The following is a 13693-nucleotide window of genomic DNA, read 5'->3' on the forward strand; positions in this document are numbered from 1 at the left end:
AATTTCCTAAGGAACTATTAGAAATAACATTATCATCAGTAGCGAACAAATTGATATTACTTAAATTAAAATCACCCAAGAGCATAACATTTTGTCTATTCTCTGCAATTCTACTATTAAAATTATTGATAAAATTAGATAGCATATTACGGCTAACGGGAGGAGGCAAATAAACTGCACATAATGCAATTGAGTTACACTCATCGTGACAATTTTCTCGTTCAATATTTATCCAAAGATCTTCACACTGACTTTCACAAAAACTGAGTCGCATTGATTTCAGTTCATTTGAGACCGCCACTAAAACTCCACCACCATCTTTTTTACAATGTAAAGGTAAACTATCACGATCTCTTCTGTATACTGTATAACGGTTGTCGAATACTTCATGGTTCTCTATTTTATTATTAAGCCACGTTTCTGTTAATATAATAACATCATAATGTATATGTGGTGTTTGGCTAAGTTTCTAATTCCAATTATCCAGTAGGCTGTCCTCAAAAAATTTATCATCAACTGAAGACCTCCGTGCAGCGTTTTGACATGAGCATCTACTATTATAAGTCGAGTAACTGGACTACAGCGTGGTAGTACAATCGGATGTTTGGTCTGTTCACTCAACTGAGCTTTCTCCAATCTGCCTCTAACTCTTATTATTCCTTTATTATCAAGGTAAGGACAAAGTAACTTCAATACACTTGATTTTATTTGTAAATAGCCTTTATCCTGTAATTGTGTATATTCCTCTGTAAATATTTCTATTTGTGTTTGTCTTATACAACATTCTAGCGCAGCATCTAATTCCACCTTTTGTAAATACATTCCACGATATATTTTGTTATTTTTCAGGAATCTTCGACAATATGCAACAACTTTTATTAACCTTTTTAATGTAGAATACCTTTCGAAAATTGAATTATTTGGAACAACCGTTACATAAGATTTAACGCACTATTCTAAATCCAAGTTTAATTTGTCTAAATTATCTGGTCTGTTATAGGATATATTGTCCTTTTTCAGGAATGATGGTCCTGAAAACCATAAATCACAGGTGAGAAGTGATTTCGGCGATATTCCCCTAGATGCACAGTCTGCGGGGTTGTCCTTTGTCGAAACATGAAACCATTGAGATGCTTTCATGTTCGTTAGTATTTCAGATGTTCGATTAGCTACAAACGTCTTCCATCTACTTGGGTGGTCGTTTATCCAGGCTAGTACAACTGTGGAATCGGTCCATGCTTTAATTTGATCTTTGGGAATACTCAAGATATTAGATGTTTCGATCAAAAGTTGTGACAGAAGAACTGCTCCACACAACTCTAGCCGTGGAATACTAATTTGTTTTACAGGAGCTACTCTGGTTTTTGCAACAATAAGTGTCACGTGTATGTTACCTTCAAGGTCAATGGTCCTCAAATAAATCACGGCTGAGTAAGCTGTCTTCGAAGCGTCACTAAATCCATGCAGTTCCAGCTTCTGATTCAATCTTGTGCCTATCCAACGAGGTATGCGTACGTCGGTAAGTAGTGACAGTTGCTCTCGATAGTCAATCCACTCCTTTACTAACTCCACGTTTAGTTCTTCATCCCAACTAACGCCGGTAAGCCATAACTTTTGTATGAATACCTTTGCTAGTACTATACTTGGGGCTATCCAACCCAAAGGATCAAATAGCCGTGCTATATTTGAAATTATTGATCTTTTAGTTGCAGGTGCAGTCGTCAGCGGTGGAAGATTAACTAAGTACTGGAAGGTGTCTTGGCTGCGGTTCCAGGTAAGTCCTAATATTTTTATTGTACTATCTATCTTGATTTCTACTTCTTTTACTTCTTCGTGTGATATTTCTTTAACCTTGTCTATGTTGTCCATATAAATTATGTCCTTGTTTGTTCTATTTATATATAATTGTCCTTGATCTTTCTCATTCTCCATTTCCTTAATTTCTTCTATTAATTCCTGATTATTAGAATTCCATTTTTACAATTTAAATCCACCTTTACCTAATAATTCTGTTATTTGTGTATATATTTCTAATCCTTGATCCACTTCGTAACACCCTGTCATAAGATCATCCATATAGAAACAATTGAGTACTTTATCTTTTGCAAGTGGATAGTTGTCTCCTTCATCAAAAGCAACTTGGTGTAACGTCCGAACGGCTTGATAAGGTGCAGAAGCTGTACCAAAGGTGACTGTCGTTAGTTCATAGTCAACAATTTCTTTTTCCGGACAATCACGCCAAAGTATGCGTTGGAACATTGCATCTCCTTCAGCAATTCTGACTTGACGATACATTTTAATTATATCTGCTACCAGTGCTATGGGATACAATCGCCATCTTAATATGGTGTGCCTTAAGTCAGCTTGCAATTTCGGTCCTACCATAAGATTATCATTTAAAGAAACTCCGTTACTGTTCTTCTGAGATGCATTAAAAACTACTCGAACTTTTGTAGTAGTTTTATCGTCGCGTACAACCGCATGATGAGGTAAGTAAAAAGCTTTATCTTTCTTCATATCATCTTTTGCTACTGGTCTCATGTGTCCTAATGATAAATATTCTTGTATAACCTATACGTATTTTTCTTTTAGTTCTTTATTATTTCCTAATCTTTTTTCTAATGACCTAAATCTTTTTTCAGCTATATCTCGTGAATTTCCAGACATGCATAGTGTATTCTCTTCACGAAAAGGTAACCTTACAATATATCTCCCACTTTCATCTCTTCTAGTAGTTAGACTATAGAACTCTTCACATGCTTTCTCTTCCGGTGTAAGTATTTGCTTTGTACTAGTTTGTTCTTCTATTTCCCAAAATCTTTTTAAAATATCATCTTCTTTATCTACCTGAGCATGTAATACATTGATAACTTTTGACCTCTCTTTATCTTCGTTATCTACAACACCCGAGATGACCCATCCTAAGGTAGTATTTTGGGCGATTAAATTGCAGGCAGGATTTTTTATTATCCCCTCAGTAATGATGTGGCTGTAAACGTCAGCACCTAATAAAATATCAATTTTATTGGAGGTGTGGAATCCTGGATCTGCAAGACACAGGTTTGTGACACTTAGCCAATTTAAGTTAGTGTTGACGCTACGTTCAGGTAAGTAGGATGTTATTTTGTTTAACACGTATGCTTTCACCGTATACACGAAGTCGAAATTCACTCTTGATCTTATATTTAAATGTACCATAGACCTAGCAATGGTTGAACTATTTTCACCAAGTCCTGATATAACTCCTTGTATAGGTGTCTTTTTTAGACTAAGAAATTGAACTGCTGCTTCGGTTATAAAACAAGCTTGGGAGCCCTGATCAAGTAAGGCACGGACGGGATGATATTCGCCATTCTTCGACTCGACTTTGATTAGCGCAGTGGCTAATAAAACCTGTCTTGGCTTTGACACCCTTCCTGTCGACAAGCACGAAACTATCGGAGTAGAACTAGTTGAGGAATTAACATTTTCTATCGTAGGCTTCACTGATGTGGTTTGCTCTGATTGAGGATTAAAATGAAGAAGAGAGTGATGGCGCTTCCGACAAACTCTACATGTGGTAACCTTTTTGCAATCATATACGGTGTGATTACTACCTAAACAGTTAAAGCATATTCGGTTCTTCATCACAAACTCTCGTCTACTTTCAACAGGCTGTTTAGTAAACTTCTTGCAAAAACAAAGTTTGTGCGGTTCTGAGCAGTATTCACAGCGCATACTTGATGACTTAGTGGCTAACATTACCTTTGCACCATGAGAATTGTTATAGTTATAATTTTTATTTACCTGCTGAGCCATCGATACCTTTGGTTCTAAAAATTCTAACGCACGAAAACGATTTTCGATAAATAGTTTGAATTGTTCAAAGGTTGGCAAATCGTTATTGGAATCGCTGGCGCAAACATTTAACTCCCATTGTTTACGAGTTTCACTATCTAGTTTGAGAGTAACAATGTGTATGATAATAATATCCCATGTATTTACGTTAATATTTAAGTTTCTAAGTGCATGTAAACAATCACACGTGGTATCTAATAATTCTTTCAACGATGAAGCTGACTCGACATTTATCCGTTTTTGACCAAACAATCTTTTTAAAATACAATTAGTCAGATATTTCTTGTTATTATATCTTTTTTCTAATTGAGCCCAGCACTCACTATAGTTAGCGGAAGTTATTGGAGTGTGGCGAATGAGCTGTTCAGCTTCACCAGAAAGGTAACTTTTCAAATAATGCATTTTTTGTACATTATCTAATGAATCACTTTTGTGCACTAAAGATGTAAAAAGATCGTGAAATGTTGTCCATTCCCCGTATTTACCAGAAAATATAGGGATGGCGATCTTTGGTAGTTTAACAAAAGGAGTAACTGGCTTCGACATACCTGAAGTGTTTTCATTTTGTACTGATCCCTTTGTCGAACAGATTTTGTTAAGCGTTGTTTTCATAAAACTTTTATAAACTATATAAGTATTCTCAACATCATCATATATATCACCTACCATTTGTTCTATGTCCTCCAATTTAAATCTTTCATATAATTTCGTATTATTCTCTTTAAATATAGACCAATCCATTTCTAACAATTCTTGCTTGGTTTCAATATATTCTACTGTTAGTCTATCTTTACTACATTTTTTAAAGTTAATTAGACCTTTCTTTATTACATTTTGCGAATCTTTTAAAACATTTATTAAACCTTCCATTTTAAAAATATCCAAATTATGAATTAAGATAATTTAAAATAAAAGTATTAATTTTTTTTTAAATCAAATCTCTAAAATTTTACAAGTGTTTTGAAATTTTTTTTTTTTCCGAAATCGGGCATAGGTTCCCCGTTCCTTCGTTTTTTTATAAATTATTCTAAGTCCTTAACTAACATGCTTAAAATTATAAAGTAAATCTAAATTAATCAATAAATTTTCTAAGTTTAAAATTCTTCGTAAATTTTCAAAGTTCAAAATTTCTTCAAATTGAAATATTATTAGAAATTCAAAGTTCAAAAGAAAGCTAACTTATTCACTTTTGATTATTCACCAATAAATATTGAAAATAATGTACTCACAGGATTGCACTTCACACAAACACAATTTGTTGACCTGGTGTAAGTGGCGCCCTCTGTAGGTGGCGACACTGAACTAATCCGCTGCAGTTGCTCCGTCCGCCCACCACTGCACGGCTGGGGGTCCCGCTGCTGCGGCCTCTGATGCGTGTTTCCTTACTGCAGCAATCCACTGCGGAGACACGGGAGAAGCGGCTTCACCGCTCACAAAAAACACTATCCGGCTCGAAGGACCAATGTTAGGGTTGTTACCCGGTAGTATTGGTACTGTGAGACTTCATAATAAAACCACCGAGTTTGTACTGCTGGTCAGATAGTGTAATTGTTCTCACTTTATGAAATTACAAAAATTGTATTGTACTTTAGAAAAAACATTTCTATAGCGCGATGTAAAATACATGTAACGCCATCTATTGACGAAATGATAAACCAAATGATTATTTGGCATAATGTCATTTGATCTTGAACATTATGAAACATTGAAAATAGATATTCACATAAGACTTATTGTAGACGTCATTATGAAAAAAATACTTTGTTTAAAAAAAATTAACACTCAATCAGCAAATCAATTAAAATATTTAATCGATAGTGTACAAGAATGTTAAAGTAGTTTACGAAATTTGGATATATCTATTGTTTTGTGGGATCCGATATTAATATTCTTAATTTCACAGAAATTAGATTCAGAGACGCATAAAGATTGGGAAAAACTACTAGTACTGAATACCAAAAGGAATAAAAGTAACAGTCTATGAATGTCCCACTGTTGGGCTAAGGCCTCTTCTCCTTTTATTGAGAAGGTTTGGAGCTTATTCCACCACGCTGCTCCAATGCGAGTTGGTGGAATACACATGTGGCAGAATTTCAGTGAAATTAGGCACATGCAGGTTTCCTCGCGATGTTTTCCTTCATCGTCAAGCACGAGATGAATTATAAACACAAATTAAGCACATGAAAATTCAGTGGTGCTTGCCCGGGTTTGAACCCACGATCATCGGTTAAGATTCACGTGTTCGAACCACTGGGCCATCTCGGCATATTTTTATTAATTAATGTTAGATAAGTCACACGTGTCGCCGATGCTCACAATTGTATATAAAAAAAAACCTTTTTTCATTTTCACTAACGCATAAAAGTCCATATGAAAAAAAATGTTTACTGCAATCCTTATCGCTCGCCGGCCGGCTTCCGAGAAACAATGCACCGTATTATGCGGCTCGATTATTGACCAAACTATGATGGTTATAAGACTTGATTAGGACTGTATCTAATTTCTTTATATTTTTTAATTTGAATAAAACACCCATTCTCTGTCACTGGTTTATTGCGCCTAACTTAAAACATAGTTTACGTCCGAACAATGTACTTATAGTTCAATGCGTTAAAAAGGCACTTTGCAAAATATTGACAAATTATATTAAAAGACAGATTTATAAAACGTAACGTATGGCATCTTAATTTAAAATCAGTGAAAGCCAAGACGATAATTAAATAGCTAAAGCGCTTTTAAAAAGCTAACTAGTCCATTTTTATTTTACAAGTTATGACTGCTGGCTTGGCACAATGAGACCAAAGCTATTTTTAATTATCTTATTAATAAGTTATCGTGTTTTTGAGATGCACACCTGTATAAATATTATGCATTTGCATCTAGTGCGAAGAGTGCCTTATCCTTCGTGAACTGTTTCAAAAGAAAAAAATGACCATTGAGATTACCAGAAGGATGGTTGCAGCAATAACATTACAAATTGCTAATAAGCTTCATTTATTGATCTAGTTACGCCTTCATATAATTAACGCCTTTTTATTACTGAAATACTTGCAGGTTTTTCTCAATAGAATCAAAAATCTGAGCCAACCCCGCTCAGTAATTAGCGTTCGCAAGAAATCCTACTTAAAAACATCTATATCGATTTTATTTATTTTGATGTAAACGGCGAGTTGATGATACGTATCGATACTTAAAGCCCTGAAACGTTTACGCCGTCATATTCTATATGCACGGGAGATTAAAGAAATAACACTTAGCAGTCAGTCCACTTTATTTTAATTATAATAACTTACACAACATCACAACGAGACCTCGCGAGTGACAGCACTCGGCGTGGTATTTGTGCGACGTACTAAGTTTATCATACAAGGATATTGACTCGTCCACACGACGTCACTCGCCCGCGCCGACGCGAAACGGTCGGCACGGAATCTTGAGCTTCAATAGTCATATTCATCGACGACAGTCACACACGACGACTAGAGCGCCATCTTCCGGCCCTCGATCGATATTTCGACGGCGCGTCGCGTTCCGCCCTTCATGCGTTTCTGGTCCAGGAACTTCTTCATCTGCTTCTCGTAGCGAGTCATCTTCTTCTTGCTCATCTGGAAGTAGGAGCGAAACGTCGAATATCGATCATTCAAACGAAGCAAACGCAGTAGAGTGCACTCACGCGCGACATGTCGACCTCGCAGGTGGACTTGGGGCGCACGACATAGTCCTTGTTGGAGGGCGCCGGCACCCGCGCGCGCGACACCCAGCCCGGGTCGCCCGGCCGCAGCGGTCTGTGGGGGGGGGGGGGTCAGTCAGGCGGGTCTCAGGGGGCGGCTAGCGCTCGGGGCGGGGTTACCTCTCGTCGTCCCGCGCTCGCTTGTGGCTCGGGCCGGCGTCGTCGCGGCGCCGGTCGCCCGCCATGGCCTCGTCCCGCGCCTGCCGCTCCTCGCGAGTCATCGCTGCGGGACAATCGTCCGGGTTAGCAACAGAAGTATTCGAAGAGGTACAGTGACGTCATCGCCGACCCGTCACCGGGAGCCGAACCTTTAAAATCAGTGGAGAGGTTGAAAATCGGTCGAGCCCACTCCGAGATGAGGCGGCCGGCGCGCTCCTTGTTCGCCTTCGTCTCCTTGGGGTGCTTGTATAGGTACATCACCGCTTTACCGATGCCCGATTGCTTTAGCAGCGACTTGTCGATCGATGGAAACTGAAAAACGTAAACACATAATTGTACTTCGATACCATGGCGATGCCCGCTGTGTACATCTGAAAGTAACGGGGACGAACTCACGTCCATGAGCAGCTTGAGCACGCTCTCGCGGATGAGGAGGCAGGGCAGCGCGCGGTTGGGCATCGGCGCCAGCCAGTCGCAGAGCACGTTGAGCACGTTGTGCTCCAGGAAGGCCAGCTGTAGGTCGCGCTTGATGAGCTGCGACATGGCGCGCTTGAGCAGCGACACCTTGCGCACGGCGGGCTGGTTGCGGCGGTTCAGCTCGCGGTCGTCGTCCGCCGCCTGCCGCATCTGCTGCAGCAGCTGCGCGATCAGGTCGTCGTTGTCGTTGATGATGTCGATGTCGCGACGCCGCCGCCGCCCGCGCCGCTCCTCCCGTTTGCGCGCCAGCATCGCCTCGAAGTCCGACATGCCGCCCATCGCCTCCGCGCTGCAACGTCACGACGGTCAGCGAGGGTCAGGAACGCGCGGGCGGCGCCGCAGTGCGCGGCCTACCTCTTGGAGTCGGGCGCCAACTCGTCGTCGGACGAGTCCGCGGGGGGGCGCGCGTCGCCGTCGGCCGCGCTCGGCGCCGCCTCGCCCTCGTCGTCGGACTGCAGGCGCACCGCGCGCCGCCGCTTGCCATCTGCGGACAGAGCGGGCCTTGAGCGGCGCGACGCGACCGGGCCGGGCCGGACCGGGCCGGGGCCGCGGCCGGCGCAGGGGGGAGGACCGTACCTTTGTGGGACGGGGAGCCGGAGCCGGAGCGCGAGCGGGATCTGAAACCGGTAGTTATGATGGTCAGAAACACTTTTCGTTTTTAAACGAAACTTAAAAAAAATCTAAGTCGAGGAGCTCTTCTCTGTGGCATGGCGAGTAACAACCATCAAACAAGATCTCACCTTCCAGGGGAATTGACTCCATAAATGTCGCCAGCGCAGACAGGTATTTCAAATAAAAAAAATTAAGTAAACTGTCTGGTGATCGGCGTGAACATTATTGGGCTAACCCCAAGCAACGTACCTCGATCCGGATTTAGCGGAACCGGAACGCGATCGAGACCGAGATCCGGATCTCGAACGAGACTTCGAGCGCGAACGCGACTTGGACCTCGAGCGAGATCTAGATCTAGACTTGGACCTGGAGCCGGAGCGGGACCGACGCGCTGAAACAGTATTGTACAACAAGTATATTAATGTGTGCATGAAATTGGAGAATGATCGTTTTTTCGAACACATTAGCTGGTAATTTCACATAATTATATGAATGCCATTATGATTGAATATTCGATTACAAATCTTACCGGTTGATTTTGCTCGCGATCTGGAGCGCGATCGTGACTTGGAACCGGAACGCCTCGCCGGGGACCCTAAAATTATCCCTTTGAAGTGAGTGACAATTATTGGTTAAATTATTGTTTATTTTTTTATACAATAGTTAGGCGGACGAGCAAACTACCGCTCATAGACATTGGCATTGTAAGAAATGTTAACCATCGCTTGCATCGCCAATGCGCATACAACCTTGGGAACTAAGATGTTATGTCCCTCGTGCCTGTAATTACACTGGCTCACTCACCCTTCAAACCAGAACACAACAATACTAAGTACATCATTACTTGCTGTTTTGTGGTAGAATGTCTGAGTGGTGTATAATTCGTGTCATTATAGTGCAAATTAGTTTAAACCATCTGTCGTTGCATAGTTGTTTTCATATTGAGATTATTTATTGATATATATCAGTAAAATAAGTTCGTTTAGATATTTGTTTTTTTGGAAACATAATTTTTGTTTTAATTATATAAATTTCTAAATCAAAATAAAGTTATTTATGTATTATTATGTAAAAAACATCAAACTCATTTGTTTTTTATATAAAATGATGTTGTTATTAAATACATCACTATCTTGAGCTACCTTACCTTAAGTGAAGAAGCAAGAACGAGTACCAGAATGGATATTATAGTAAGATAATGCAGTAAATTTTACCAAAAATTTTGATGAAATCAGTGCATTTGGTATCAATTAGAAAACCCTCATTCATGGCGGAGGCTAAGTCATGCGAAAACTCACAAAGATTGGACTTTGATGATATTTTTTCAATGAAGTCATGTTGCTGTTCAATTAATATTAAGATGAGCTTAATAGCTAAAATAATAATTAGCTGGATATATGTATATTATTGTAAAAGATTGTTTCAAGCAATCGTTAGCTATAGCATTAGTGGTTTAGTATGTAGGACATAGGCCGATAGTTTTATATGTTTATCTCCAAATCATATTGAAAATAGATACAATATATATAATTGTTTCCACACACTTCTAACTGGTGGTAGGGCTTTGTGCAAGCCCGTCTGGGTAGGTACCACCCACTCATCAGATATTCTACCGCAAAACAGCAATACTTGATATTGTTGTGTTCCGGTTTGAAGGGTGAGTGAGCCAGTGTAATTACAGGCACAAGGGACATAAAATCTTAGTTCCCAAGGTTGGTGGCGCATTGGCTATAAGCGATGGTTGACATTTCTTACAATGCCAATGTCTAAGGGCGTTTGGTGACCACTTACCATCAGGTGGCCCATATGCTCGTCCACCTTCCTATTTTATAAAAAAAAAAAAAAACACTAAGCATGACACAAATTATATATAAGCATGATATAAATTTCCTTTATGTTCAACATAAAGGAAATTTATATAAAATTTATATTAATTGGGCAAACTGTGTGGCAAAGATAAATGGTGGAATTCCATTACAAAAGGCATATTATTCTACAAAAGATTGGAAACATGATAAACGAACTTGAATTCATTACAAGTAAATAGTTGATAATAAAGAGTAACTTCTGAGTTTCATGTTCCCTCAGTAGAATCTACATAGCAAACTAGTAGCTTTAAATATAATTTACCTTTAAAATGACAATTCAAAAAAGCCTATATTTAATAAAAGTCTATGCAATAGCTATTTAATATCATAACTTCATAAGAGTTACAGATATAAGTTAATGGTTCATATAATATGTAATAAATTATATGTAGTAATATGTAGTAATTGTTTGACGAATTATTAACTGTTTTTCAAAGAAATGTTCGGTTAAACTTAAATGTAATTCCAGTGATTCATACTAACCAGCAGGCGAGCGGTGCTTTTTACCGTCTTCGTTATCAACATCCATTCTTTCGACAGACAAACTTTTTTCTCGCGTTTCTGGCGATTTGCTTTTAAAAGACTTCGGCGAACCACTACGGGATCTTGATTTGCGTGGCGATTTCTTCTTATTTGCCTTAGGAGACCGGCTCTTCGATCTGGATTTTCTTGGCGATGCTGAGGCAGACTTAATTCCCGAACCACTTCTAGAACGAGAACGAGATCTCGCCGAGCCACTTCTAGATCTAGATTTTCTAGGAGATCTGCTTCTAGATTTAGAATTTTTAATAGACCCACTACGTGATCTTGATTTTCTAATAGATCCACTTCTAGATCTAGATTTAGCAGGTGACCTGCTCATCGAACGGCTCCTGGATCTAGTTTTTCCTCGTGATCCACTTCGGGAACGAGACTTAGCTCTTGATCCACTACGAGAACGCGATTTAGCTAACGATCCACTTCTTGATCTTGCTTTTGATGCAGCTGAACCACTCCGTGATCTTGATTTCCTTACTGATCCACTCCTTGATCTCGATTTCCTAGGTGAACCACTTCTAGATCTTGATTTTCTAGGTGAACCACTTCTAGATCTTGATTTCCGTGGTGATCCACTTCTAGATCTCGATTTCCTTGGAGAACCACTTCTAGATCTAGCGGAACCACTTCTTGACCTCACTGACTTAGGAGATCCACTTCTAGATCGGGAACCACTTCTTGATCTGCCAGACTTGGGGGAACCAGACCGAGAACGTGAGGAAGCTGCCGAGCCACTTCTTGAACGAGATGAGGATTTAGAACGGGACCTTGAGCGTGATCGTGACTGACTGCGAGATCTTGAGCCAGACTTTGATCGTGTTGAGCCATCGTGTGACATTTTTGAGTCTGATGCCACCTGTTAATTTTTGTAAGAGATTTTGAGTTATATTTAAATTATTTTATAAATCATAAAAAAAAAACAGACATATTATTAATTAATAATTAAATAATAGTTGTTAAATACTTACAGATCTGCTGCGCGATCGAGATCTTCTACCATCTATAACAAAGAAAATGTTTCCTATAATTTAACAACTCTCTACCTTGTATTTGTAATATCAATGGCCCTTTCATATTCTTCTACATAACATAACAGACACTATGATTCAGAATACATATAGTAATGTAAAAAATAGACACAGGCAATCTGATTGGATTTTAAATAAAAAATGTAGGTAGTGAACGAATATGTGAAACCAAGAAATTTAAAAAAAAACTTCAATCAATAATAGCCAAAAAAGATTACATTTATATGTATACTATTTTAGTGTAACTTATATATGAGGGTAGATTGGATATGTTCAATACAGATGTAAAATATAAACCGAAAGTTTACGATCGAAATAATCTTGGGAACAGAATATATACACAATTACACACAACACAAACATTGTATATCATTGAAAAAATTGAACGTAAAAGATTTTGTCTAACCTAACATGATAACGGCGCGATGCAATAAACAGAAAGACGAATAGTACTACGACATACATTTCCTAGTGTATAATAACTGACAAGTAAAAATTCGAACCAAAATTAACAAAACGACTGTCGTACATGAGTTTTAAAAAAATTCAACATCGGCAATATCCATAATCGGACCCCGTAAAATATTGTAAATGATTCAATAAAATACTTAATTTATAATATTAGGTAATACGATTGTATTACAATACTGTAATGAGATGTTATTGGCAAATATATCCTGTTGCAGTAAGTTAATAATGATGTTAACAATATACAAGTCTAACTTACCAGTATCGACGTCCATATTTAGTTAATTTTGTTTGTTATCAACCATGAATTAATAATGCACTGTAATCCGAGTAAAATATACATTAATATAAATTAAACAAAACATTTATAAGCTGCACATTATACTTTTATTTGGCTAACGTTCAATATTTTTGAGAAATTCTACATGTACTTAAGTCGCACGATGAAAGATTCTCAAATTTGTCTATGGTTACATCATCAATCATGATGTTAATTAGCAATGGAAGATTGTTAAAAAAATAAAAATTAAAAGTGAGATAATCGACTTGTTCGATATATTTATAATAATTGTTATTGTAATATAAATCAAAAACATTTTAATACATTCAATACATTTTAATACTTCATCAGAGCCTGGTATGACCGTATGAGATAGCAGTGAGAATGAAAACATGCAGCTTAGCATATTAATCATATAAATAATTGATAATTATTTATTAGAATCGACTTATTAAATCAACTAAAAAAATGTTATTATCATAAGGCTTTGTAAAGTAAGAGCGTAAAATGGCGAGGAGGCTATATCACTGGTGCCTTAAAGAACCCACGTTTAATCTCCTCATGTTGTACCTAACAATGAACTTTTATTATTTTCTGTTACTTTGCATTTATCTAAGCCAGGTGAGCGCAGAATATTCAACAATATCACAACTTACATAGTTTATATATCGTATATATACCGTAGACACTGAGATTC

General features: G+C 38.3%; 1 protein-coding gene across 1 annotated transcript; it reads right to left on the minus strand.

Annotated features, from left to right (window-relative positions):
• Window positions 1–7090: 7090 nt before the first annotated feature.
• LOC126778463 (IWS1-like protein) lies at window positions 7091–13163 on the minus strand. The gene is made up of 12 exons (XM_050502034.1): window positions 12976–13163; window positions 12189–12220; window positions 11167–12076; window positions 9345–9410; window positions 9065–9206; window positions 8780–8820; window positions 8558–8687; window positions 8123–8492; window positions 7876–8038; window positions 7688–7790; window positions 7511–7622; window positions 7091–7442 (listed from the first exon to the last, which is right to left on the minus strand). Exons 1-12 carry the CDS (start codon window positions 12989–12991, stop codon window positions 7317–7319), a joined length of 2211 nt encoding a protein of 736 aa, XP_050357991.1. The 5' UTR covers window positions 12992–13163; the 3' UTR covers window positions 7091–7316.
• Window positions 13164–13693: the final 530 nt, after the last annotated feature.

The sequence above is a fragment of the Nymphalis io genome, chromosome 26, assembly GCF_905147045.1.
Source record: "Nymphalis io chromosome 26, ilAglIoxx1.1, whole genome shotgun sequence".
NCBI classification, from domain to species: Eukaryota; Metazoa; Arthropoda; class Insecta; order Lepidoptera; family Nymphalidae; genus Nymphalis; species Nymphalis io.